The sequence below is a fragment of the Botryllus schlosseri genome, chromosome 8, assembly GCF_051294905.1.
Source record: "Botryllus schlosseri isolate E-star chromosome 8, Bs_hap1, whole genome shotgun sequence".
Taxonomy (NCBI): Eukaryota; Metazoa; Chordata; class Ascidiacea; order Stolidobranchia; family Styelidae; genus Botryllus; species Botryllus schlosseri.
The window spans coordinates 11,103,313-11,129,959 of NC_137243.1; the positions used below are offsets into that span (position 1 = coordinate 11,103,313).

The following is a 26,647-nucleotide window of genomic DNA, read 5'->3' on the forward strand; positions in this document are numbered from 1 at the left end:
GATCGGAGTCGGACCACAGAATTTGTCGATCAGCTCCGCACTAATTCCCATGCAAGTCGTCGTCGAAATTGTTGGCAAAACGACGGAAGATATTGATTTTATGGGATTATTATATCATTTGATCGCCCCAGTTGATACATTTGGCGACGTTCAAAACGTCAATATGATGTATTTCAGCATTGTGGCATTATGTGGCCCGAGTCGTCGCTAGGCCATAACTTCATTGAGATGTAGGGTTGACACTTCACGTGACGTCATTAGGCTCACGTTCGCGTTCACGCAGAGCCTTTCAAAAAGGTTCGCGTTCACACGAACCTGAACCTTTCAGAGGTTCACACCATCCCTCGTTGGCATATTTCTATCCATATTCGTTTTAGTGATATATTGGCATCATCCCTGCGTGTGCGCTATGAGGAATGCTTGGCGCGACCAGGGCCTGATTCCGCACCGCACAGTTGCATGACATATATAGTTATCAATTTTAGAGCGTATTAATATAAGTCTTGTTTGCAATGTTACCTAATTCGGTTCGCTCCTATCGGACGACTAAAAAAGGTTATCTACATTCCAGTTGCCCGCGCAATGGTTCGTAAATCTCATATGTCCCTTTGGCAAAAACTTGCCCACCCCTGATATAGATAAAATTAGACATTACTTGCAAATTACAACTCAGTTGCAGAGGGGAAGAAAATCGCAATAAGCGTTTTCGCGATGCAGTCAAAATTGATGCAATTTTTGGAATTATACCACGATACTGTGACAGAGCAAATGAATCGGATGGTTTTGTAAAATTGTAAAAATGATCTAAATATGACCAAACGATGCTTCCCACTTGACAAAATTAAAAATATTTGTAGTGTAGCTTAGCTGTTGGGGTCGAACAAATGATTAAGAAAGACTGCAAGTCCCAATCCTTGAATACTTGATTAAGTACATGTAGACTAGACATAGGCTATGGTCTTTGACTACTTAACTAAATTCCATTTATGACCAATGTCTATTAGTAGTAAGAGTGCGTGTGCTTGTAATCAGGATAGTGTGCAATGACAGAATTAGTAAGTTCAATCTCTTTATTAGTTGCGGAATCATACACACGAGCTACACTTGGATTTTTCATCTAAATTTTTATTATACAGGATTGGATATCTGCCATTTTCGAATGATTCATACATTTAAGTATATTCGAGAGTCCATGTTATAAAAACTTGAAAAAGGAAGGATATTTAGCAAATGTTTCTTTCGTGTTAATTGCATAGTGGATAATTCGAGCTGTTCCACAATGAAGCAATTTAGAATGCCACCGTTAATCATATGTTTGCATATGTTTAATGGTGTATGATAGTCATTCAACAGACTATGTGGCATATAATTTTTGAAGTAAAATGGTAATAATGCTGGAGTCGGAGTCGGGAGTCGGAGTCGGAGTCGGTACGTTTAAAGACCCAGGAGTCGGAGTCGGAGTCGGTACGTTTAAAGACTCAGGAGTCGGAGTCGGTATATTGAAAATGTGTGGAGTCGGAGTCGGAGCCGGAGGTAAAATTTACCGACTCCACAGCCCTGAATTTGTCTCACAGGCGCCAGTATGTCTGCGATCAATCAACGCATCGTACGAAACTGGATTAACCCTTCTCGGCACGCGATACGTCTGGTAAACCAAGTTCGCGTGTATATTAGTTGTCGGCATGACAGAAATTTTATTTTTACAAATAAACTTCACATCGAGACCGACGGATTATAATTTAGATTATTGATCGTTTTCTTTAGACTACAATTATTTTAAGCATAATTTCAAATTTTCGAATGGCATACTATAGTGTGGCTCGGCACCATGGTCATGCTGATAGTGAACAATGAGTAAACTAACGTTGAAAACGTCTGGGTATGCAATGTTCTTCTTTGCAATTGCATATGTTTGCTGCGCCGAGGTTCGAGATTCACGTATTATTGCTACGATAGTATTTCGCTGGTGGGAGGGGCAATGTATCGAGAAGTGAGTCGCGTAACGCATCCACGCTCGTGATCTTTTATTATAATGTTCGACAAGAAGAATGCTTAGCGTGAATTATACTTGACTAGTTCCCCTTTAGTTCGCTGAAGATATTCACAACTCTACCGCTGCAAAACGAATAGGTTGTGAATTCGAGTCAGGCTGAGGTCGACTCCAGTATTCCTACCGAAGTGTTTTGGGTTTATGTAGGCGTGGACTCGTCGTACGATCCGAGTAAGCTGTGTCTTGCGACGGCCCCGAACCATAATAGTCGGCGTATGAGGAACCATAATAAGGAAAACCACTAGCCTGGTGTAAAATAACCAGACCACAGTAGTCTAAACATCATTAATACCAACCTACTACGTTAGTGTGACCATTGACTAGTGTGTGTGACTGGCTGTCTCTTTACGCTGATTTTGCAATTCACATATAGATACATTTGTACGTGTACTTGTGGTAGAATTGCAACGTCACCAGAGAGTTAACATGTAGTTATCAAAGCACCTCATTGCAATGTCCCCTCGCTTCAGATTTGTGCAAAAGTTTCAGAAGTTTTCATAACTTTCATAAGTTTTCATAAGTCTCATAAGTTTTCATAAGTTTCATTAGTTTTCATAAGTTTCATAAGTTTTCATAAGTCTCAAAAATTTTCATAAGTTTCATAAGTTTTCATAAGTTTTCATAAGTCTCATAAGTTTCATAAGTTTTCATAAGTTTCATAAGTCTCATAAGTTTTCATAAGTTTCATAAGTTTTCATAAGTTTCATAAGTTCCCATAAGTTTCATAAGTTTCCTAGCACAAAATAAAGACACCCGAAGAAAGGTGTGATTTCAAGTTTTTTATCGAGGGAGATTTTTTTCAAGTGTGTTGTTCCCATGTATAATACGCACCCCCCGATTTTAGGGCAAAAAATCGTGTAAATATTGCGCATTATACATGGAAAATTACGGTATATCGCGATTCGGGTTTCTCTCGAGGCCGGGGACCTCAGTTATACTTTCCAAGTAACCTGCATATAAGGTTTTCGAATTGGCGTCTTCGCTTCTGTGAATAACTAGTTTTTGATCTGTAAAATGACTTCGCACTTTCTTGCCCACTCAGAATTGGGTGTCAATGTCAGCGACCCGCTCCTAATTGTGATTAGAAATCACAACCCCGCAGTCGGGTTGTTATAATGTGGCCTATAAACATACTCGACATGTGCTGTATTGAAGGGCTATATTAAAATAATCTCAACAGTTGTTCGAAATGTGCTGAATATTACACGCATTTTTCAATCTACTCAGAATTGCTTCGCGGGCCGTATGAAATCATCTCAAGCATGTTTAAGTTATGTAAATAGACAGAGATAGTCTGTATTTTACATCCATCCGAAATATATAACAAACAAACAACAATAATGGTGGTGCCGATAATGTGCATGCACAGTATTCAGTATCACGAAGGAATGAACGATACGGCCTGGGAAGTCAATCACACACTATAAGGTACAAATGAAATAAAAATATTATTGTACTAGTCATGGAATAAGATTTGGGAGGGGGCATCCAAAGCTTTTCGCGAAAATGGCGTTTCAAGGGGGGAGTTTCTTAAATAAATAAGCTGTTCTTCTTCTGCAAAACGATTGCTCGATTTATGGCTTCCAAATGGATTAACTATCACCTATATTTGTTTATGACATATCCAGATAAGTATCGTTGAGTGAATTCAAGACAATGTGCTCATGATTTGCGGCACAATTTCTAGTTTATGAGTCGATTTGAAACGAATCACATAATTTTATCCAGACATAGTCGCTCAGTCAATATGTAGAGTGTAGACATCATCATCATCATCATCATCATTGGTTTATTAGCAATTTTATCAGTTCAATACACCACAAAAAATGCGATACAATGAAAAGACAGGAAGATGTCGAAGCGACAAGGAGCAGTCTATGGAATCTGACACCCACCTTGGCCTAGGCGATGTAAAGAGGAGGCATGCACACTGAATGAAAGTAAAGAAGATAGTATAGAAAAAAGAAAGCGACAATAATTAGGGCGACATGTCATGGGAAGCGAGATCGATAGGTCAGTCGTGGTCCGGTAATCTTGAGGATGGACTGTATTTATTTAGTAGTAATTGCTTATATTTCGACTTGAATGTGGACATGCTCGTCGACTGTCGGATGGCCGGCGGGATACTGTTCCACACATCAGGTCCGGCATATTTGATAGAGCGATGATCTTTTCGGTCGATCATATGATATTTGGACGACGTGGACGCGCGTGTGTTGTACTTGTGCGCTTTTGATTCCGAGGTAAAGAAGTCATTGAAATATTCGGGGCAACGACCGCAGTGGAACTGATACATAAACTTGGCGATTTCTAGTTTCCGCATATCTTCTATGTTTAGGACGCCGAATCTGTTCAGCAGCGACTTGTTGGATGGGCAGCCAGGCCCCTTTGGGGCCCTAGCTATGATTCGGAGTACTTTATGTTGTAGTTTTTGCAGTGGCTTGAGTGCAGTTTTTCTGGCAGCCCCCCAACAGAGGATGCCATAGTGTAACTTCGATTGGATTAAGGATTTAAAGAGTATCAGAAGAACCCATGCTGGCATGAAGCGCCTAAGGCTGTAGAACATTACCCTATTAATCGCCAATGCCACGATTGGTTTAATGGACATGGTCACGTTTGTTCATTTATCAGCCTGCTGAAGAAGTTAGACCACTTTCTAGTCGCATCTGCTTGTCTGCATGCCTTATATCCAATAATATACAGTATTTTTTCAAATTCCCAGACAGACTCGCGGCACACCTGTCAATCTGTGGCCGCACACAATTCGGGAATTACTGGTCTATGGTCTTCGTAGAACAGCAAACATGCAGGACTAACTTCCAATAAGAATACAGTATATTTAATCGTGTACTACAGAATTTCTTTAACACTGGCGAGTACCATACGATCAGTATTCAAAGACCAGAATAACAAAAGGCAAGTAGATCACAGAACACAGGGTATAAATACGAGCCAAGGCACACGAAGGGATATTATGATTGACACTAATTACTAATGCATATATGAGTCACACGATACCAACGTATATCGTATATGCACGAACATAACAGCTATACCGCATAATTTCCTTCCACTTTATACGTCTGATGTCAAGCGTGCCGAGATAGCCCAGTGGTATAATCCGCGGCTGCAACACCACTTGGTTGCGAGTTCGAGTCCGTCCGAGGGCGACTTCATAATTCCTGTGCCTAAGTGCTGGAGGACTTATCTTGGCTTCTCCCCGCTACCTCATCCCAGTAAGTGGTGTCTTAAAATAAGCTTAGAAGTTGGCCGTTCAGTCGGCAGTTACGGAATACAAATTAAGAATATCGGCCTGGTGTAAATGACCATAGTAGTCGATAAATACCATGAATACCTCAAAACCTACCAACTAACGTCAAGTTGAGTTTTACAAAGAGCAGGGTGCTTGTCTCAAAAACCACTAGTCGATCAATTATGCAGGACATATGTATAAAGATGAAGATGGTATCTAGCTAATGAGCTACCAAACGCAATTAAACCAAGCGCGGTTCGTCAATTCGTCATCTCGAAGATTGAAAAACATTGAGAACCAATGAACTTTACCGAAAACTTTCATGCTGCGCTACAACCAAAACGTTCAGCCGAGGTTTCATCGTACTTGATGTCAGCATACCAATACTTGATCTGTTTCTGTTATATGCTCAGTTGCTCAGCATACGGTCGCTAATGAAAGCCAAAATTTGATCAATTTATGGAATTGGGTAAAATGCACAGCCAAGACACCTGACGTGTTACAGCAATTCTGGGCTTAGAATTGGATTCCGCAACCAAAACTTAGCTTGAATAATATTAAAGTTGTTGTCACATTTTTCTGAATTTGTAGATCAGCGTAATGGAAAAATAGCAACCTACACATTGAGTCTCCGATATTTCATGTATGCGATGTGCAGTGGTGGCTTTTGGGGTGGGCGAGGTGGGCGGTCGCCCGGGGGCCCCCCTGGTCGAAGGGGCCGCCCCTATTTGGATTTTGCACTTTTTTCAAGGAGAATGACCAATAAACATGGAAATCCGTGTACCAAGCAAGAATATGATTCCGTACAGATGTGTCAATCATCATCAAATCACTGCATTTGTTAGAAAAGTCCGTATCCCGATAATCCTCACGTCTCTGCATGCGGTAGAATTACTTAGTTTTGATGTAGTCTATCCTTGCACACATGCAAAACAGACATGGCCGAATCCAGGACCCGGCAAACCTTTTGCGGCGGTTAAGGATAGATAATAATAACCGATGCGGAAGGAGGGTCTGGGGGGCTGACCCCCCCAGAAGTTACGGATAGATACTTATAGGGGGGGCGGTAAGTCTCGCCCAGCCCCCCCCCCCCCCACCCCGTTCGTAGGGCCACCACTGGCGATGTGATAATTGAAGATGTGGGGTTGTTCAAAAAAACTTTTTTGTCCGAATTTAGCTTACTAGGCGATTAAATCGCGATGTTGCCTAAAAATATAGACATTAAATTTGACTCAATTCTAACCGGTAATCGCGAAGCTATTACAGGTTTAAATTTTCTAATTTATTATAACATATTTTTTTTAAATATTTTAATTTTACTGGATACCCCATGAAATTGAGACGTTGTGTAGAAAAACGATTCAAAACAAATTTGACTCAATACCAACCGGTAGAATTCATGAGACCAGAACCTTTCGAAAATTGCCATTAGTAAAGCATTTTTAAATGCTGAAATTGATTTAAGTTTAAACATGTTGTTGTCTTTGTTCACAGTACGCTATTCGCCTGTGTCCCATTTAATTGTGCCTCACTAGCTGGTACGGCTTCGGTGATGGTAATATCATTCCATGGAGGAAGAATTTGCTGATACGAACATGAACATTGAACAGGCATATTGCCTTGACGTGCAATAGCCCAACACTACCAAGACCGAGCCGCTTAGAAAGCGACTTCGGGCTCCCAAAAAGACCACGCTTTACGAGGAGATAGTTTTCCAGCAAGTAGCCTAGCGTGTCTGGCTAAGCTCCATATAGATTCTTTAGTTCAGGGGTGGCCAATCTGCGGCAGTTGAAGGAGAATTATGCGGCGTTCGACACCTATAATTCGATGTGTTGGAGTCGTCAATATGCTAATTGAATTTGCTAATTGACTCCCTATTTAATAAGAGGTTTTGATTATTCTAGAAATTTTCTTCCCTCATGGCGCGGTTTAATGCGGGTTGATGTTCGATTTTAATATAGTAGTGTCCTTTGCAATGTGAGGCCCACAGTACAGATGCCAACAGCAGAGGAAAATGATGCGGCCCATAAAGAAACACTAATTTGTAATCGTGTTCTCCTCATCACGATGGAAATTTGTCTCTCCTAGGCCTAAGTACCGTATATCTATTTCCACTACACCGGCAATCCTGATGGGATGTCAGGAAATAACAGCATGCAACAAAGGGGGCTAATAACAATTAGCTCACCCAAAGATGCAGCACAGCATTAATAGCCTAACTTCCCTAGACTATACTCGCGATTTCTGTGCGTATAGTTTACAATAGAAATCGCCACTTCTCACAACCGCAGCGCAACGATACGACGTGTCCATCGTGTCACAACAATGCGTCTCGCGAATTTTACTTCATAACGAAGAGTTACCACGAGTCAGTCAGTACCTCAACATTTCGACAATCATGAAACTCTTCGTCAGTGTGTTAAAAAATGAACTCCGCAACCAACGGGTCAAAGTGGCACTACTGGACCAACAAATCTAAACACAATCACACCCGATCATGCTGTTCCGGCGGTATCAAATGATTGATGTATATTATATTCAGGCTATTTGGGAGAAACATCTTCCCCCCTATCCGGCAGATCGATAGCTGTTAAGGAGCACAGCATTTCGACACTCGAAAAGTACAAGACTATAATATATTTGATACGCAATCCATACAAGGCAATCATTGCTGAATGGGCAAGACGTTCCACAAGTAGTCACACTGGGCTAGTGTCCGAAACTGATTTAAACAACACAGGTATGGCCATTATTTACTTGATTTTAGGATTATTCTGAAATGTCGCAGAGCAGTCTGGCTAACCAAGTGTCAGGTTAAACAGCTACCCTGTGTAGTTCCTGAGAATGTATGTCTACTGCAGTGGTTCCTAACCTTTTTTGGTGTCGGACCGCATTTCAGATTTCCGAGGACGTTTGGAGCCGTACGAATACACTCATTAGATATGACAAAATTTATAAAGCATGAAAGCAGGTACCAACGAATAGCAACACTAACAAGAAAAAATACACAAATCAATTTAATGTCCAACTTAACATTGGCTTTGAAGAAGTGTGCCAAAGCGAAGCGTAATTGCAGGGAATGCAGTACAGTACGCAATAGCTGCTTGAGGTGTTCATAGGTCAATCGATTGTGATGTTGATTTTTGATTCTGACCATTTTGCTAAAACGTGCTTAACATACATGAGTTGATCACAATAGATAATCGTCTTTCTGGTCCGTGGCTATCAAGTTGGGATACTGGTTGGGAATCACTGGTCTACTGTATAGGGATCGGCAACCGCTTGTTGGCCGCGTGTCTAATGCCAAAATATTAGGAAATAACGTTCCAAGCATTTCGGAATATTGAGTTTTCGGCCCGCAAATATATTCGTAGCACAATCAACAACAAAGTACATTCTTATGTAAGTCCGACTGGATGCAATGTAGAATAAAATTAAGATTCGTGTCTTGGGTATGTTCGGACCTTGTTGCTACTCGGACATCATGTTTGGGAAATGCTTGGACAGTGTTGCTAATCGGGCATCATGTTTGGAGTATGTCGGATTTTTTGCTACTAGGACATCATGTGCATAATATGCCGGGGGTATGTTCGGACTGATAGTGTCTGGGATACGTTCGGATGGTGTTGGTACAGCCGATCAACACGTTTTATCAACTCGCGATCTGAATCAAGTTTTGCCGACCAAATTTTACCAATAATGGCCTGATCGCCATCTATGCCACGAAACGCTGATGATCCATGACATACGATCTACGATCAAGCATCGATCGCGATTTATGCAACTGACCCTTAATCAGTTAAAGTGGCTCGTTCGCTATCCAAATCGCAAGCGGTTCGATCTACAGCAGGGCAGGGAATCCGGCCCGCGAAGCAATTATGAGATTTTACGCAAAAAATACTTTCAATGAATAATGCCTCGACATAGCAAATGTCGAGCATACTCATAGCCTGCCAGGTTCCGAGGTTTTGAAGCAACAGCAGGAAATGTCACCAGATGAACCAATAGATACAATGGATACCAATGGTAACACGTATATTATTCTTGCAGAATTTTTGACCTATGCTGAAAGTGTTCCAAATAAATGGCTAAGTGGAGTTAAAAAGTTTTTGGATTCGGCGAAACGGAATCACATCGTCTTCTATGAGAACTTACAACAAGACCAAGTGATGGAGATGAGACGAATCGCCGATTTCCTCGATTTGAAGTCTCCCGATCACAAAAAACATTTCGAATCACGGCTCATTTGCATGCAGCTGGACGCTATTGGAAATTTCAAGAGGCCTTCCAGAAACTTAAGCATCGATCCATTTCCCAAAACTATGAAACAGAGATTTGACGATGGGATACTAGAAATGGATAGAATATTACACAATCATAAATTCACTTCAATAGTCAAATCCTATCTCTCTAGTACAAGCAACAGCACATGATTCCAATGTACGGTTAGAGAAAGATACAAAATCCTAGAAAAACGACTGTCCCACATGGCCGTAAGGCAGTAGTTTGATTCCTTCACCCGCCCGGAGAAACCTAACCAGCAAGCCTTCAGCTAACCCTATAATTTCTCGCTTAGTCACAAAAACAAAAATACACCACATTTACATGTATAGGCCTAATACATTACAATACAACAGCTTCTTAGGTACAGAACTTCAATATAGAATTGAATATTATATTCATATTGAAATGAACCCGAATATTTTCGGCTGACGCTCGTCAGGAGTAGGCTAATCGTCAGCAACTAGCAGATTAGATTAGGATTGGATCAGGATTAGCAGATTAGATTAGGATTGCATTTCAACCAAATGGTGTTTTAAAACACTTTGTTTAAAACATGTTTTAAATAGTGTTTTAAAGAAATGCCTTTTTGAAAAAAATGTGTTTTTTTTCAAACGTTGTCTAATTATGCCATAATTTTGTAAATACGTCAGAAAAGCCATATATAGTATGAGTCTACGGACTATTTGCACCCAATGCACCCAATGTAATCGACGTATACGTTGAGGAGTGGCTGCACCCCTCGAAATCGTCGTTGTTCAGACAGTTATAGCAAGTAGATATAGATTTTTGGTATATAGCCTACGCAATGGGTGTTCTGATGATGATGATCGCCGACCGTAAAATGCTGCATGGCGATGTGTTCCCGGTTAGAGATATTTTTGGTCTGTCTATGGCAGTGGTCGGAAGCCAAAGATTCGTGACGTCATGATTAAAAAATATATGTTTTAAACAAGTGACTTGATTCTTGTTTTAAATGCAACCCTAGTTCTGATCCTATCAAATGTAGCGTAGTATGATCTTGTCTTACGGCCAGATAGTCGTTTGCATCCACAGTCCACACGCATAGCTCGCTTTGATTTCCAATTTAATTCGAATTTCTTAGTTTTCTGACGTAATCGACAACGCTCGAATTCATATCTCGGACATAAATCAGAGAGCGCATTTTATTTTCACGGTATTTGTTATTAAATATGTTACGTTCGTACATTTACGCTGGTGTTCTTTTACTCCATTTTACATAGGACTAATAATTCGATACTTCCTCGTTCGCTTTTCTTATTAATATCACGTGTTCTATGATCTGTCTGACTCATGTCTATCAGATCTCTGAATAAGTGATCGCGTGATGCTCGCCTGCGTTATGGAATATCAGGAATTATCGGGATTATATCTTTACTGTATTTACTGCATGACTAATTACAACATTAACTTCCGTGTCGTCGTATCATTAATAAGGCGATTCAGAATCGAAATAGGCCTATACAGTCAGTATACTTATAGTTTAGCCCACCACTACACATGTGTATGAAATGGTCGAATTATTTGTACGCCAAGCAAGCTATCTTTCCTCCGTTACAACAACGTCATTTTGATGATCTTTATTGTGTGCACGTGAATTAATAAAACTCATATGACAAGTTTCATAAATGCGTTGGCTAACGATACGTCTTGGAACAGTGGTTCTCAACTGCCAGCCCACGTCAACTTTCCGGCTGGTCCGCCGAATATAATTACTTTCTCAATTGTCAAATGCAGGATGAAGGCTTGTCCATTGAACGGAGAAATATAATGTCATATTTTATGCTGATTAAGAACATAATTCAGAACGCATTTTTACTAGATGTATAGGTCATTACTTACTTTCGACTTATCCTGGATCACAATGCTGCAATTGTTGTGCCAAAAGGTTTGAAATTAACCTACAACTCTTTTAGGCCAGTAACATTTGAAAGCTTAAGAAGACTTTTCAAACAAAACTTGAAGAAATTCGTGTTTATTTCAGGATGGATAGCCTATATTATTCAATTGTATTGAAGTTCTGTACCTCCAACAAGCTCTTCAAATTCGACTGTATAATTATTCGTCATTTGACAGTATTATAGAATCAATAGAAAGCATCGAAGTCGCATTTCTTTCGAATAAATCCCAACAGTCAAAATCGAGATATTCGTTTCAATTCAACACGACTTTGCCTCGCATAAATTTCATTACAACCCCGCATAACAGGTGCAACATCAAAAGGACAACGGCATATTTCTGATTAATTTAAAGTTCCAATTCTTTGTACAGAGTTGTATACTTTTGCAGTACTTAGATTCTTGGTTAATTTTGATTTTGGAAAGTTCACCGGTCCACAAAATTTCTATTGAAATGCCATCTGCCGTGGTGTGACAGTTGTTCCTGTTTGTGCTATTCCTGGTGTTTTTCGACTTGAATGATATTCAACGATATTCTCCATGTTGATTCCGTTGCTGCCGGCTTTCAGCACGGTCCATTTCAAGGTTTTTTAATGTGCCGCTTATGCGGATCAGATCACGGGTAGGAGCCTAGATGGACCTTCAACTAGCGGGAGGGGATTCTGGAATTGACCTCGATCGGTCGGAGTATGACCTCGATCTATTTGTGTTGCAGCCGTGGATCATACCACTGCGCTATTTCCCCATGGCTACAGCCTACGGCAGTGGTACGTACGACAGATGCAACACCAATAGGTTAAGGTTCGAGTCCGACCGAGATTAAACTCCTCCTGGCTATCCGATCCCCGTAAGCGGTGTCTTGCAGAGCGTGGATAATTGGCCTTACTAAAGTCGGCCGACCAGGAATCATATATTAGAATGTCGACCTGGTGTAAAATGAATAATAATAACATGCCACAGAATATCCAGGAGCTTTGTTCTTAACACTTTCGCTGCCAGCAATCCTATATTTAGGGTTTTACACAATCCCCGAAAGTGCCAGTGATCCTAGGATATTTTTCAAATGGGTACAGTAAAGTCCGGAATTGGTTTCAACTCCGGATTTTAGCTATAATCGAGGCTACTCAATAGACTTGTTGTCATTAACAAGCATTATCGTTGCCTGATGTATTTTTTAAAACCACATCTGTATACAATTACACAACCTTGGTGTGGACACTAGGTGGCTTTTCATAAAATGAGCAGGAAAAAAATGCATTATTTTTATAATTCCTTGATATTGAAAAAAAATGTCATTAGATGCACGAAGTTACCAGTTATCAGCATGACCGATCCCTGCCAGATTTGCAACTAGTCGAAAATTCATTGTTTGCTGGCATTTGCTGGTAATTCCCATAATAAGCCTTGGCAGCTAAAGTTTTAATTGCTACTAAAATCTAGTTATTCGTCGTCTCAGGTCCCAGAAACTTTCCCTATAATGTCTCGAATCTATCAGAGTTGGTCAAAGTAGTCAACAAAGCTGCTCAAGTAGAAGTAGAAGTATCGACGCATAAATCTACTCGCATACTAGTAGAAGTTGTGCTTTTCAAAGCTCCCTAAACCTACTTCAATTGGAGGTACAATTGCCTACTTTAAACGTACTCAAGTAAGTAAATTATCGTGAAAAGCAGTTATTAAGAAGATCTCATGAAATGTGACAAGCAGGAAATTAAGCCATGCACAAAGTGTAGAGAGCTGGGTTCGTGCTATGTCCCAGGACGCATATATTTTTCTCAGCATAAGAATTCAGCCACATTATACGATACCAATGATATTCTTGCTATGGAACAGCTGTTCTTAAATTAGTTTGTTTACACGGTGACTTTGGTTCAGATACTGCATCAACGATTTGCGCGATTAGTATATACGGTAGTTGAAAATATGGTAACATAAGTTTTGTTCTGGAAAATAGAGGCAATGCTGCATATAATTATAAACTTCAACATCCATGTGCTACAGACAAAAGAACTGAAGTTAATTAGATGAACCCAAAGTGACGATAATTTTTATAAGAAAGAACTACAGGCATAATTTTGAAAAGCGGAAAATATATTTCATGTCTTTTGTCCAGAAAGCTACAGCTGTGGCCTGCTATAAAATAGTGTTTAACTCTCAAATGTCAAGAACCTCTTTTTCCAGATTAGGACAAGCCAAGAATTGCTATAGCGAGATTACGATGCGATAGTTACATGCAAGATTACGGTTTTACTTAGCTTTATTCACTGTGAAGAAACATGCCATATGGGCGACGAATGACGTGTCAAGGAAACTAGCAACCCTCGACCTAAATCATATTGACCGATACTTCCGTGAAAATTTTATTTGGTACTCTATAGTCAATTACGAGCGAAGCACGATGAAAATTTTGTGATTTTGTGAAGTACTGCAAGCACAGGAAAACAATTTGAGTACTACGATAACGTATCAGTAGAAGTACTTCATTACTGACCGCTTCTGTAATCTACCATCAACTAAAACCTGATTAAGATGAATACCCTCTCGGAGTCCCGTAGAAAACTAATTTGCTGAAGTGCTCCAGCTCCGGCTCCGGCTCCACTTGAATTTTATGAAGAACTCCGGCTCCACTTAAAATGCACGGCTCCGGAGCTGCGGCTCCGGTTCCGGCTTCAGCTCCACAGCCCTGAAACCAAGCGCTTTTCTATACACTGAGATGAATTCGGGAATCTTGTAAAATCATTTATGCATGTACAATGTACGTGGTGTATAATCGCGTCATGAAACATTTGTGACATCACCAAGCCTTATTGATCATTGCGTTTTAATCAGTGTAACTGTCTTATCTACGGTTACCATACGTCCTCCTTTTTCGGGAATTTGAAAATGTCGTCCGAGGACGCCTAAATATCCCCCATTTGGGCAATTAGTCCTCTACAGATTTTAAAGCTAATTAATGGACAGAATCAGCTGAAACTCGGCATAAATTACATGAATTAGGAGCGGGTCATTCGGAAGTCCAACAAAAACGATGACCTTTTTTTCAATTACGGACAACTACCTTATCTGATTTGGTAAAAGTGTCCTCCTTTTCCGATTCCAAAATATGGTAACCCTATGGAGAGTAGGACTGTTCAAAAATAACTTTTTTTTTCCGGATTCCAGCCATTCACTGATTAAATTGTCAGGTTACCCTAAAAATCGCTTCACACCAAATTTGGTTCAATTCTAACAAGTAGGGACTCCGCAGATCCAATTAAAAATTTTAATTTATTAGAAAATTTTTTTTAAAATTCAAATTTTTCCGTCATCGCCATGAAATTGTTGAGCTGTCTTTAAAGACGATGCAAACAAATTTGACTCAATTCCAACTAGTAGAAGCGGAGTTATTTGACTTTTTCGTTGATAATTGTCGGATTATCCACCAATCAAGGATTCTAAAACATTTTCAACATTTTCAGTTGGTACAACAAAGAGCTTCCGTACATAAGCGCCTACATGCCGTCATATTTTGCCAAATACCGTCCGTAGCGTCCATGGTATCATCTGTGACAATCGACACAGGTTGGATTACAATCTGCAAAATCCAAAAATATGAACGTTCACGGATGGCATATCCACGAGAAACGCGTCATGTCTGGGACGCTTATAGTCGATACGGAATCTCGAGAGTGCAGTGAAAATGAGCAGAAAGTTGGAATTATACACAAAAAAATGGAAACTATAATGTACAAGACGGACGCTAAGAGGACCTTCATTTATTTATCAAATGAGGTGTCCAACCATACTTCGGTTCAATCAACAGAGAAGGATGCGTTCTACAGGCTCCCTCAAAATCTTGACTCGGGGCATTGTAATGTAAATGTGACGTCGGAATATAGTACGTGTGATGTAATGACGAAAACTGCACAATTCCCTTGACATGCCCATGTCGGCCGTGTACTGGAAAGTAGCTTAATTTCCAACTTGTGGTCATATAGCAGAGAAGTTCACCTATCGCCAATGCAAGTTCTAGGATGTCCTAATGACTGTCTGTAATTCACATTGTTATTCATAAGCAAAATTGACGTTATATACATGGTATCGACAGCACCTGGCCTGCGTACTAATTAAGGCTCGCGAGATCATTTCATGTGGCACGCAAATTGATGCGACGCGAGTTCTTTATCTTTTCCATTGCACAAAGGCAACGACTTCGAAATATGAAACATATATTTGTAAGATCTAAAATCGACATCCGTGAGTGCCGTGACCGTATCGCGATTCAGTTTGTTTGCGAGTCGATATGCGAATATTCTTACACACACTCTTATAATCGTGGTGCATAAATGGTCTGGTCATTATGGTCAAGGTCAGCCACCATCAAGAGAAGTGCGATCTAGAGCTTCCACTTGTTGCACAGTTCGCATTTTTCCGGGTCACTTTCGGTGCATTCCTTGTTCTCACGATCTCGTACGAATGCATTTATCAGTGGCGCCGTTCGCTTGGCGATCCCGTCAGTAAATGTGGGAAATCTTGGATGTAGTGGGTCGTAATCGCTCCTTAGTCGATCGTCGTAGTTTATCCCGTGCATAGCTCGACAAATTTGGCAATTCCTTGGGGTTATAGGTGTACTTATCGGCGGAAGCGGTTTCCTATGCCACCTAAAAGTAAAGTTTTTGCTTACTGGTATTCTATAAAACACACGTCTAAAGCTCTTTCTTAAAAACTGATAGATAGTTCCCTTATAGGGGCCATTTCAAGAATCTGGTCTGCATATAGCTGACATATACTTAACAATAAACGAAAAAATCATAATCAAGATTCTAGCGATCTCGGTGGTGAGTGCAGGGCATCATTTTATACAGATAGAGGCCATTTACGTACGTGTGCCAATTCTTTAGTTACGCGAAATAGTCGAAATTACAAATTACAAACTTCTGGCAAAAAACCTGCCGATCAGTCGCCGAGTACAAGTGTTCCGCGAAACACCAGCTGGCAATAACTCTTCTACACTAGTAAATGCAATGTGTACCCACTCGAAATATTTCAGGTATGCTGTGTCGTTTTTGTCCAAGTACTTCAAGTAGTTCACCAGTGATTCGATAGTGTCAAAATCCTCAGCGAATATATACGACCCCTCAGGTAAATAAGTGGTATAGTCCTCCTTGGTAGCTCCCCACACGACAGGAACCGACAGGGACATGATTGCATTTAGAAAAACCTTTTCCGTTATGTAATCCCGACAATGATATGAATTTTCGAATGACATAAAAAACTTGTAATCCCGACTCGTTTTCACTATACTTTGGTTCCTGTCTATAGAAGATACATCCTCGAAACATCTTCCGAATCCCCTTATAGGCAAGCCTAGACCTTGCATTCGTCGAACGATTTTGAGCCTATTGACAGCTCCGAGGTTTGAGCGGCAATTCGAAATGACGGAAATCGCTGTATTGGTCTTCGACATTATGATATCCGCCTCAGAAATATTCATATCTTGAACTATTTTCATGTTGCCGACGCGTTTGTTGACGTAGAAGTCGGCGTAACGTCTGAAAGAATACTCAAATATTTATGACCCACAGACAGGCAGACACATACATCAGATACGGAGTAAAACGTTACTCTAGACCAGTGATTCCCGAATGGGCGTTATTGCCTCCTGTTGGATATTGTAAGGAGCATGGGTCGAATAAAACGAAGAAACGATTATAGGGGGCGAAAATTTCTAACGTAAATACAATTCTATGTAATTAACATGAGTTCAATTTATAGTTGATAGATGTTGATAAAAGATAGCGGCTCAGTGACTGAGTCATCCCGGCTCACGAAAAGAGAAAGGGATCATATCAGGGAAATGCACTTCATATTACATGTATTTATCTTGAGATTAGGGTCGCAACAAGTTACTTATCATCAAGAAGCTTCTGAAGTACAGTGCAGCTTCAGAGGTAGTCAGCATTTCTACTCCAGTAGAAGGACACATTATTGGAATTTCCACTCAATTACAAGTAGAAGCAGATCTAAACAATGGAAGGTCTACGAATTAATCTAGCAAGTAGTTCCAAAAACTATACTTGGTCGAGGATTCCAATGCTTTTGGCACTTTATCCTAGGTTGGAGAAATTGCAAGATGCATCTTCACGAGTAATAACGCAAAATGACTACTAACTAGGGCGATTTTTTTGACATGTCAAAATAAATCAAAATGTTGTCAAAATTGTAGCGTTACGTCAAAAAATTGTCAAAATTGTTTACAAAGTCAAAGTTTTTCTGACCCCTGCATTTCGTTTGTATCGTAGATTTTGCACTGTCGGTGAACTTATCATTTGGCATTTTAAAGCTTGTAGCCTACTTTATAAGCCTACCGTTGTAGACGACCGATTGTATGCTCATTGAAAACGGTCAATTCCATTCAATTCATTGCTACAATTTTCATCATTTCAATACATCACAAGACTGCGATACAATGAAAGATAGGAAGGTATCGAAGGGACTTGGAGTAGTCTTCGAAATCAGACACCCGCCTGTCTTGGGCGATGTAAAAGAAGGGGCATGCACACTGCACAGTGCTCACTGAATGAAAAGTAATAGGTCGACCCGGTGTAAAGGTCAACGTACCGCAATATCCTAACTGAAGCAAGACTGCTTGGGAATTGCATGGTTCTTAACTCAGGAGTCGCATGATGGAAAATTGTGATGTATAGAGATTGTAGACAACATTGTGTGAATGAATCAACACGGACGGTGTGGCACCAGCAGCGTACGCACAACGTCAGTGTTGTCAGTCAACAACTGCTGCTGTTGAACGTTCTTTCTCCATTCTAGGCACGCTACTTGACAAGGACAGACACTTTCTACCCGAGAAAGTAGGAAAGTATCTTTCGTTGTCGTACTACAACAAATTTTAATTATTTCTACCATCAGGACAGTAACTACTGCACCCCAAACCCCCCAATGGGGGAGAGCTCGAAGAGGCCCAAATTATTTCGTAAATTAACATAGATTAAAGAGTATTGTTTGGAAAATTTATGCAACTTTTTCAAAAAAGTTTTCGCGCTATGCGCGATTTAATGTTGCCAGATATCTTAATTGTTGGGTACCCTTTCCCAATAAAAAAATATGCATGATTTATAGAAATGGGCATTTCGGCGTCGGCCATTACCGCGCCACGCCGCACCAAGACATGTGAAGTTTTAGGCCATGTAACATGCGACTCCGGAAAGTGTACTAGAACGATCGGCAGCGAGAAAACCTTGGCCGAAAAAGATTGCCTTTATGCTGACCGAAAACCTCGATATACATACATATGTTGTCCGTAGGCGCTAAATGGCTGGCGCCGAATGTTCATGTCCTGGAAATCTGAACCCCACAAGACAAATGCCCGCCCGCAGGAAAAATTATATAGCGATTGCACACATACGAGAGCTAGCCCTCCTGTGGTGAGCAGAGCTAGCCCTCAGTGATAAAAAGTGATAGCACGAAGGACGGCACTGGAAGTTGTTTGGGCATGAGCAGCATGACCTTGTATGCCATAAGCGCAGACCCTCTAGCCAACAGAATAGATATAAACGAGAAAATCAAGGGAATAAGAATCGGGAGCATAACTCATAAGCTGGACCAATTCGCTGATGACGTAACCCTATATAGCTCGACCGACTCAATACGTGAAATACTAGTAGAATACGTCAAACTATATAAGGTGACAGGGCGAGAAATAAACAGAGCAAAGAAGAAATCCTAGCACTAAAGTTTAGTGACTAAACCGAAGATCATGATATATCCTACAAAGCTCGTCATATATGCGTATATACTAAGATCGAGTGCGAAAATCCTATAGGCATGCATCATGAAGAACAAGGACTTCGAACAACGGCTAACTTATCAAATTTAAAAAAAACTGTCATGGATGGGAAAAGTCACGGCCATAAAAGCTTTTGTAATAACCAAAATAACATATACCTATTCCAATAAGCAGATTCGGAAAGAATATTGGAAGAATATGGAATAACTCTTATTCGATATACTCTGGAGCCCAGAGAAACTCGAGCAAAAGAGCAGAAACGCCCTGAAAAGACCAAGAAAGAAGGGGGCATTGGAATGCCAGACTTTAACACAGCAGTAAAAACGAGGAGAACCATAAGGATGCAGGAATTATATCCCAGCTCGATGAACCTAAGGAGATCTTGCACTCAGAGGCCATATACAACCTCTCGACAAAGGTGAGAAATATAATTGCAAACTTGTACAATAACAACTGTCCTCACAGACACAAATCAACGGAAAACTGGGAAAAGAAAGAGAAACATATACCTCGATACTGAGGGAAAACGGCGACGCACACGAGCTTACCCAGAAAGAGGTAGGCCTATATGTGATACTCCTCAAGCAGACAGCAACAATGGGAGAAGAAATGAAGAATTGGAAAAGAATATGGCTCTACCAGAACAACATCAATGAACTCATCAACAACAACCAGAGAGTCGTATCCTACAGAAGTAATATACCAAGAGTTATTTTACAGGATCAAGAACAACGGCAGCCGGATGGGAAAACACCAAAAACAAGAAGATCAAAAATAAATGCAACCTTTGCACGAACGACAAAGACACTCTACACCACTTATATGTAGAATGCGAAACTTACGAAAAATCTTTTATATCATCAGAAATGACCTAGATCTAGAGCAGGGGTTCTTAACCTTGTCTCCAGCGCCTCCCAAGAGGCGATTTGGATTTTGAAAGGGGCGGAAACGCTCAGGGGGCGAGATGGGGGGCGCTAGGCTCAGGGGGCGGTATGGGGGCGCTGAAGAAAAATGGCAACGCATTAGATGGTGTTAAGGATTATATAGGAAAAAGATAGTTCTATATATACCTGAGTTCTCATTATAAACTAACATTCGACAAAGTCTGTGTCAAATCACAACGTTTTTCGTTACGCTCATCGCGAAATATCCACCGACCATCATGTTTCTATGATTCATTTTAATTCATGTTTTGTAAATGAATGAGGCGTACTTTTGGATTGCCAATTCCCCGTTCTAATACTGCCGTCACGCTAGCTACTCCAGATCGTTTCGACACCTTCCTATCTTTTCATTGTATCGCAGTTTGTGCCGTTTTTGAAATGATGAAAATATTAATATACTGATACTTATACTGATAGCTCGGGTTATTTTCCACAAAATGTTTTGAACAAGGTATTGTATCCTGCAGCGCACTGAGTGTCGAAATCGAAAAGGCACTGTAGGCTACTGTACAATTTCGGGAAGTGAGTAGCCTAATTCTTGTTCCAGCTCCGCAGTTGTACACGTGCTCAATAACTGAAAAACACATGTCATCGAGGGGGTGGGGTAAAATCGAATAGCCTACCGGAGTGATTCCACAGATCTAGTTAGATCAGGGGTGGGCAATTATTTTTCTCCGCGGGTCACATGAGTAATAGAAAATACGTTGGCGTGCCGAGCCAACTGTTTAGCTATATTCTACTGCGTGTTAATTTTATTTATAAATTAAAAGCAGCGAATTACATTGTTAATAAATTCTTCTCAGTGGATGTGCTGATATTAGATAATGAGAAAAGAACGTGTAATTAACAAGATGAAAAGATATATTTATTTTCCCTCATAATTCGAAATAATGTTAAACATGATACATTTTGAATTCTCTTTAATCCAGGTTTTTATATTAAGACATTAAAAGGTATTTGGGATACTACAAAGCTTATTGTCCTGATCGCTGCTATCCAAACAGTTGCGACTTGATGAAATCGACATATATATATATATATATATCGGTTTCGGCCAACATGTGGCGGTACTTTTGGTCAAGGTTTCCTCGCAGTTGAGCTTCTTCGCAGAGTCACATGTTAGCCGCAACGTCATTGTCAACGTCTGGGTGTGTCATGACGCGCTAACGGCCGACGCCGAAATGCTGATCTCTATAAATTAGGTGTTTTTGCGGGTATTTCAAGTTGCGGATTTTGAAAACTGTCTGGTCCCTAAGGCGATGTTGAAATTTTCATATTTTTTGGCACGTCTATATTTGCAGTTGACACTACACAAACAGTAACTGCATTCATTTAATTTTTTTAAATATTTTGTTGGCAAGGTGAGTTGTTGATAATGGCCAAAACGGGTTTGCTCAATAATGCTACAAGACAAATATACAATAATAACAATACTCAGGGTTGTAATGACTCGAGTCATGACTCGACTCGAGTCAGACTCGAGTCACGATTTTTTTATGACTCGACTTGACTCGAGTCATTTTCTTGAAATGGGAAAATGACTCGACTCGACTCGAGTCAATATTTGGATTGACTCGACTTGTACTCGAGTCATTACGCATGACTCGACCCAAGTCATTGACTCGGCTTATTTTATATGACTTGAAGATGAGGAAATTTGCGAATCAAAATGGCTAGATCAACGCATCCGACGAATTCTGCCGACATCGCTATTTGTCACCACTGCTTTCGTTGCACTTGTCTGATATCAGATATGCCGCCGTAAAAACAACAGAAAATGATACATAGTAGCAATGCATTTTACAAAATCGTCCAGTGATGAAGAGGTAATAGATCCTCCGCAATTAAAGTACTCAAGACTTTTCAATTATGCAAGCAAACAATTGAATCAAAGTTCAATTAGAGCCAATGAAATGACTCAGATGGTGAAGAGACTGATAAGCTCATGTGTAGATTTGAAGGCGATGATTCTTTGCATTTTTGGGCGACTAGAAAGAATGAGTATTCAATGCTCTTCAGTGTGGTTCAAAAATGCTTGTCAATTCCTGCATCTAGTGCACTAGTGGAACGTGTATTCAGTAGATGTGGATTCATTCTACGGCCATGCCGCTTTAACATATTTGAGGATCTCCTTTCCACATTAGTATTTTTGAGGTGTAACTCATTGATTTGATCTGCTGTCTGTGAAAACACACAATGCCCCTCGTCCATTTGACGTTTTGTTAGGTATGTGCATTGTACACGTGGGTAATAATGAATGGCTAATGTTGTGTGATGTTTGTACAATATGGCTGTTCTAAAATAACTTCTTTTTTATTTTACTGGGTGGTTACATGATAAAATTGCTAAGTTGCATGAAAGGAACACTGAATCTGGCTTAATTTGAAAAAAGTGGAATCAATGATGTGAGAGGAAAATATTTTGGATTTGAAAATAAATGGTGTATTTTAGTGAGAAATTCTTTCATATAATATAATTACATAGTAGTAAGCCGACTATTTTTTCATATCCAAAACATTCTACTCTAATAACTTCACTTTTTCTAGTTGGAATTGAGTCAAATTTGCTATGAATCATATTTTTACACAATGTAACAATATCATGAGATAGCCGGTAAAATTCGGAAATCTCTATTTGTAATTAGTCTAAAATTTTCTTTCATAGCATTGCTTTCTACTGGTTGGAATTGAGCCAAATTTGATTTTTTTTTTAGGCAATCTAGCAATTTTAAGAAGTAGCCGGAAAATTTGAAAAAATGTTTTTGAACAGCCCCATTGTACAATTATTTCTCCAATGCTGTAACTGCGATGTAGTCTGTAATGCAATTGGAAAAACCTTTAGTATAATCAAAAGGTATCTGTTCTGTTGTCACTGCACAATGCACATAGTTGCATGCACGCTTTTACAGCATGCTGGCCTGTTGTAAATACCTCTACATAAACATGCATCTATTGATTCTCTATCAACTAGTATCTTGACGTGAATTTGTTGGTTCTCTATCAGATAGTATGTAGACGTGAATTCGTTGGTTCTCTATCAGCTATTCTTGAGCTGTGTGTTCATAATAAAAACTGAATGCTTGTATTGGTGATGTATCAGACTGACAAGAGAGATATTTGATTTTAAGTTCAAAGATTAGTAAAGTTATCTTTAGCATCGGTAAATGAGGCCAGGACCTATCCGTTATCTGCCTAAATAAACACGTGCGAAGACTCTGATAGGGACAAAATGAGCATGTTTCGCAAACAGGGAATTCGATATCACCCAGGCAGGATTGAAAACATGAGTTGAACATGACTTCAATACTGTGACTTGGACTCGACTCGAGTCATAACACCATGACTCGGACTTGACCCTTTAAACGGTGACTTGGACTCGGACTCGAGTCTGTGATGAATTGAAAATGACTCGACTCGACTCGAGTCAAAACCACAAAAGTATGATTGACTCGTGACTCGGAACCATGTGACTTGGTTACAACCCTGAGTCAATACTCAATTCCGATTCAAGTGCTCGAATCATTATCCCCAGCCCTACAAACCATGTGAGTTTAGTATGAGCCATTGCCTCGCGGGAAAACCAGTCAAAAACCACTGTGTCTGTACATAAATGATAAATGTGGGCAATATACTTGTTAATAAGCCTACTTGAAGGAAAAATTGAATATTACTAATGATAACTTGGTTTATTGCATGATATATGTTATACGTCAAACCCTACACTCACCATTTCGCTTAAGCATCATAATATTAGCATCTTAAAAGCTTGTGCAATTATTTTTTTTCCTGTGTCCACTTCGAAATAAAATCACTGAAAACGAAGAACGGCACTGGAAATTGTTTGGGCGTCCATATTTGTACAGGGAGACTAACAGTATTGTCGGTAATTATGAACAGAATAAAATTGGAAGAAACGGATGATGATAACGAGTGTAATGACAACGTCCCTAATGATTCAATTTACAATCACGTAATGAGTTGAATGATGATAATATAGCTTCAAAGACTCGCCTGTACGACATTGTAGCATTGAACTGGTAAGTAGAATTCATGGCCCGCGGGCTTCTGCAGAGATGAGGAGGAGGCTCACTGTGCCACAATATGTGCAGCTGGTCAGGATTCCTGCAAAACGAAAGACAGTCAAATTACACGGCATTGCATAATTTCAATGTCAACTTATTGAGCCACATACCTCATATTGGGATCAGGCATGCTTTCGCTAGTGATTTTCGCAAAATAGAAAACGACTGCACCGGTTCTTGAATCGGTTATCTGTTTTATAGAGGTAACTTGGTAATTTATAAACAGAGGGGCCTGACATCTGAGTAAAATCTGCTGGCACTGTTCTTCGCAACCTCTCACAGACAGTACAGTTTCGTTCAAGTACGTATGCACTAGTGGGACTAAGCCACTAATAGATAAGGTCAGTAACGAAGTATTTCCACTTTTTCGCAGTAATCAAGTAGATTTTGCCTTTGCAATATAATAGTCCAGTAGGCCTATTTATGTTTTCAGACTACTACTACTACTTTACGACATGACTTCTACTTCTGCGTGAGTAGCAATAGCCTACTGACTAGTTTGGCGACATCTGCCTACAATAGCCCATATATGTAGGGTTACCATTCGTCCCCTTTTAAGAGGAATTGTCCTCTTTTTTCAATAATTTGAAAGTGTATTAGAAGGACGCCTAAATGTCCTCTTTTTCTAGAAAAAATTTAAAATGCGGGTAAAGCGGGAGTCGAATCAAAGTGACGACTTTTTTAGTCAACACGGTACCATCGGTCGAAAAGTTTTCAAAATCACCAGTTTTCTTCTGAGATGAGTAGTGAGGGTTAGTCAAGTTGGTGCGCCCAATCGGACATCGCCACGTCATCCTAACTGTCACACTCGCATCACACCTCATGCCACATCTACTTTTTCGTATTACAAGTGACTTTTGCTGGATTAGATTTGGATATAATTTCACGGCATTCGCCATCATCATCATCATCATTGGTTTATTAGCAATTTTATCAGTTCAATACACCACAAAAAATGCGATACAATGAAAAGAAAGGAAGATGTCGAAGCGACTAGGAGTTGTCTATGGAATCGGACACCCACCTTGGCCTAGGCGATGTAAAGAGGAGGCATGCACACTGAATGAAAGTAAAGAAGATAGTATAGAAAAAGGAAGCGACAAGAAATAGGGCGGCATGTCAGGGGAAGCGAGATCGATAGGTCAGTCGTGGTCCGGTAATCTTGAGGATGGACTGTATTTATTTAGTAGTAATTGCTTGTATTTCGACTTGAATGTGGACATGCTCGTCGACTGCCGGATGGCCGGCGGGGTACTGTTCCACACATCAGGTCTAGCATATTTGATAGAGCGATGATCTTTTTGGTCGATCATATGATATTTGGACGACGTGGACGCGCGTATGTTGTACTTGTGCGCTTTTGATTCAGAGGTAAAGAAGTCATTGAAGTATTCGGGGCAACGACCGCAGTGAAACTGATACATAAACTTGGCGATTTCTAGTTTCCGCATATCTTCTATGTTTAGGACGCCGAATCTCTTCAGCAGCGACTTATTGGATGGGCAGCCAGGTCCCTTTGGGGCCCTAGCTATGATACGGAGTACTTTATGCTGTAGTTTCTGCCGTGGCTTGAGTGCAGTTTTACTGGCAGACTATCGCTACTAGACTATCGCTACGACTTCGCATACTAAGGTGTCTTGAGAATATGAATAGCCTACCGAACAAATCTCACTTTTAAATTACGCGAATGCGACTTGATAATATTAATGACTACGCTTCCGAGAAATAAGGAAGTTGTAACGTTAAATTTCTGTATAAATTTTGCGAGATCAACTATACTATGTATGTTCGGGAAGACTAGGTGCTTGGATAAATGCATCATCACTAATTAATGATTCAAGAATACGATTTATTTTAGGCGTTCAAATTAGAGCTTAGATAAATGCATCATCACTAATTAATTATTCAAAGTTATGAATTTGAGCGTTTAAATGAATGCGACTTCATAATTAATCCCTGAGCTACACAGACAAGCGATTCCCAAGCTCGTAACGATTGAAGAAACATATCAGTCGCATGTACGCGTTTCCAGAGTCGTAGACAAATTTGTCGCATATACGCAAATCGTAAGGATAAAACGATAGGAACAAATTAGAGGCATGTATGCGATTCTCAACAATATAACAATTGAAACGAACTATCCGCTGGTGCGCGATTTTCAGGAATACAATGATACAAACACATTCATCGCATGTACGCGACCCACAAGATTATGACGAGAGAAACAAATAAGTCGCTTGTACGCGATTCTACCTTCTCCACTTTTACAGCATGGATTTTGTAAAATAAAACTACTCTTCGTAAACCACTGAACGCTTTACACTGACTTTTGTAGAGTA

At 40.1% G+C, this 26,647-nt stretch overlaps 3 protein-coding genes across 3 annotated transcripts in view; 2 read left to right on the forward strand and 1 right to left on the reverse strand.

Moving 5' to 3' along the window:
• Nucleotides 1-11,602, forward strand: part of LOC145445195 (sialate:O-sulfotransferase 2-like) — a 35,097-nt gene extending 23,495 nt beyond the window's left edge. The window contains exons 7-8 of the mRNA XM_080323357.1: nt 7,846-8,043; nt 9,354-11,602. Of these exons, the coding sequence (XP_080179483.1) occupies nt 7,846-8,043; nt 9,354-9,736 (581 nt within the window). The 3' untranslated portion in view covers nt 9,737-11,602. The remainder of the gene's footprint in view (nt 1-7,845; nt 8,044-9,353) is intronic.
• The window catches only part of LOC145445218 (protein max-like), a 101,493-nt gene continuing 78,001 nt past the window's right edge, over nt 3,156-26,647 (forward strand). The window contains exon 1 of the mRNA XM_080323390.1: nt 3,156-3,167. The gene's annotated coding sequence lies outside the window, so the exon portion shown is untranslated. The remainder of the gene's footprint in view (nt 3,168-26,647) is intronic.
• Nucleotides 15,643-26,647, reverse strand: part of LOC145445207 (uncharacterized) — a 29,207-nt gene continuing 18,202 nt past the window's right edge. Inside the window, exons 5-7 of the mRNA XM_080323378.1 lie at nt 24,419-24,498; nt 24,238-24,348; nt 15,643-16,140 (exon numbers count right to left, since the gene is read on the reverse strand). Coding sequence (XP_080179504.1) covers nt 15,876-16,140; nt 24,238-24,348; nt 24,419-24,498 — 456 coding nt within the window. The 3' untranslated portion in view covers nt 15,643-15,875. The remainder of the gene's footprint in view (nt 16,141-24,237; nt 24,349-24,418; nt 24,499-26,647) is intronic.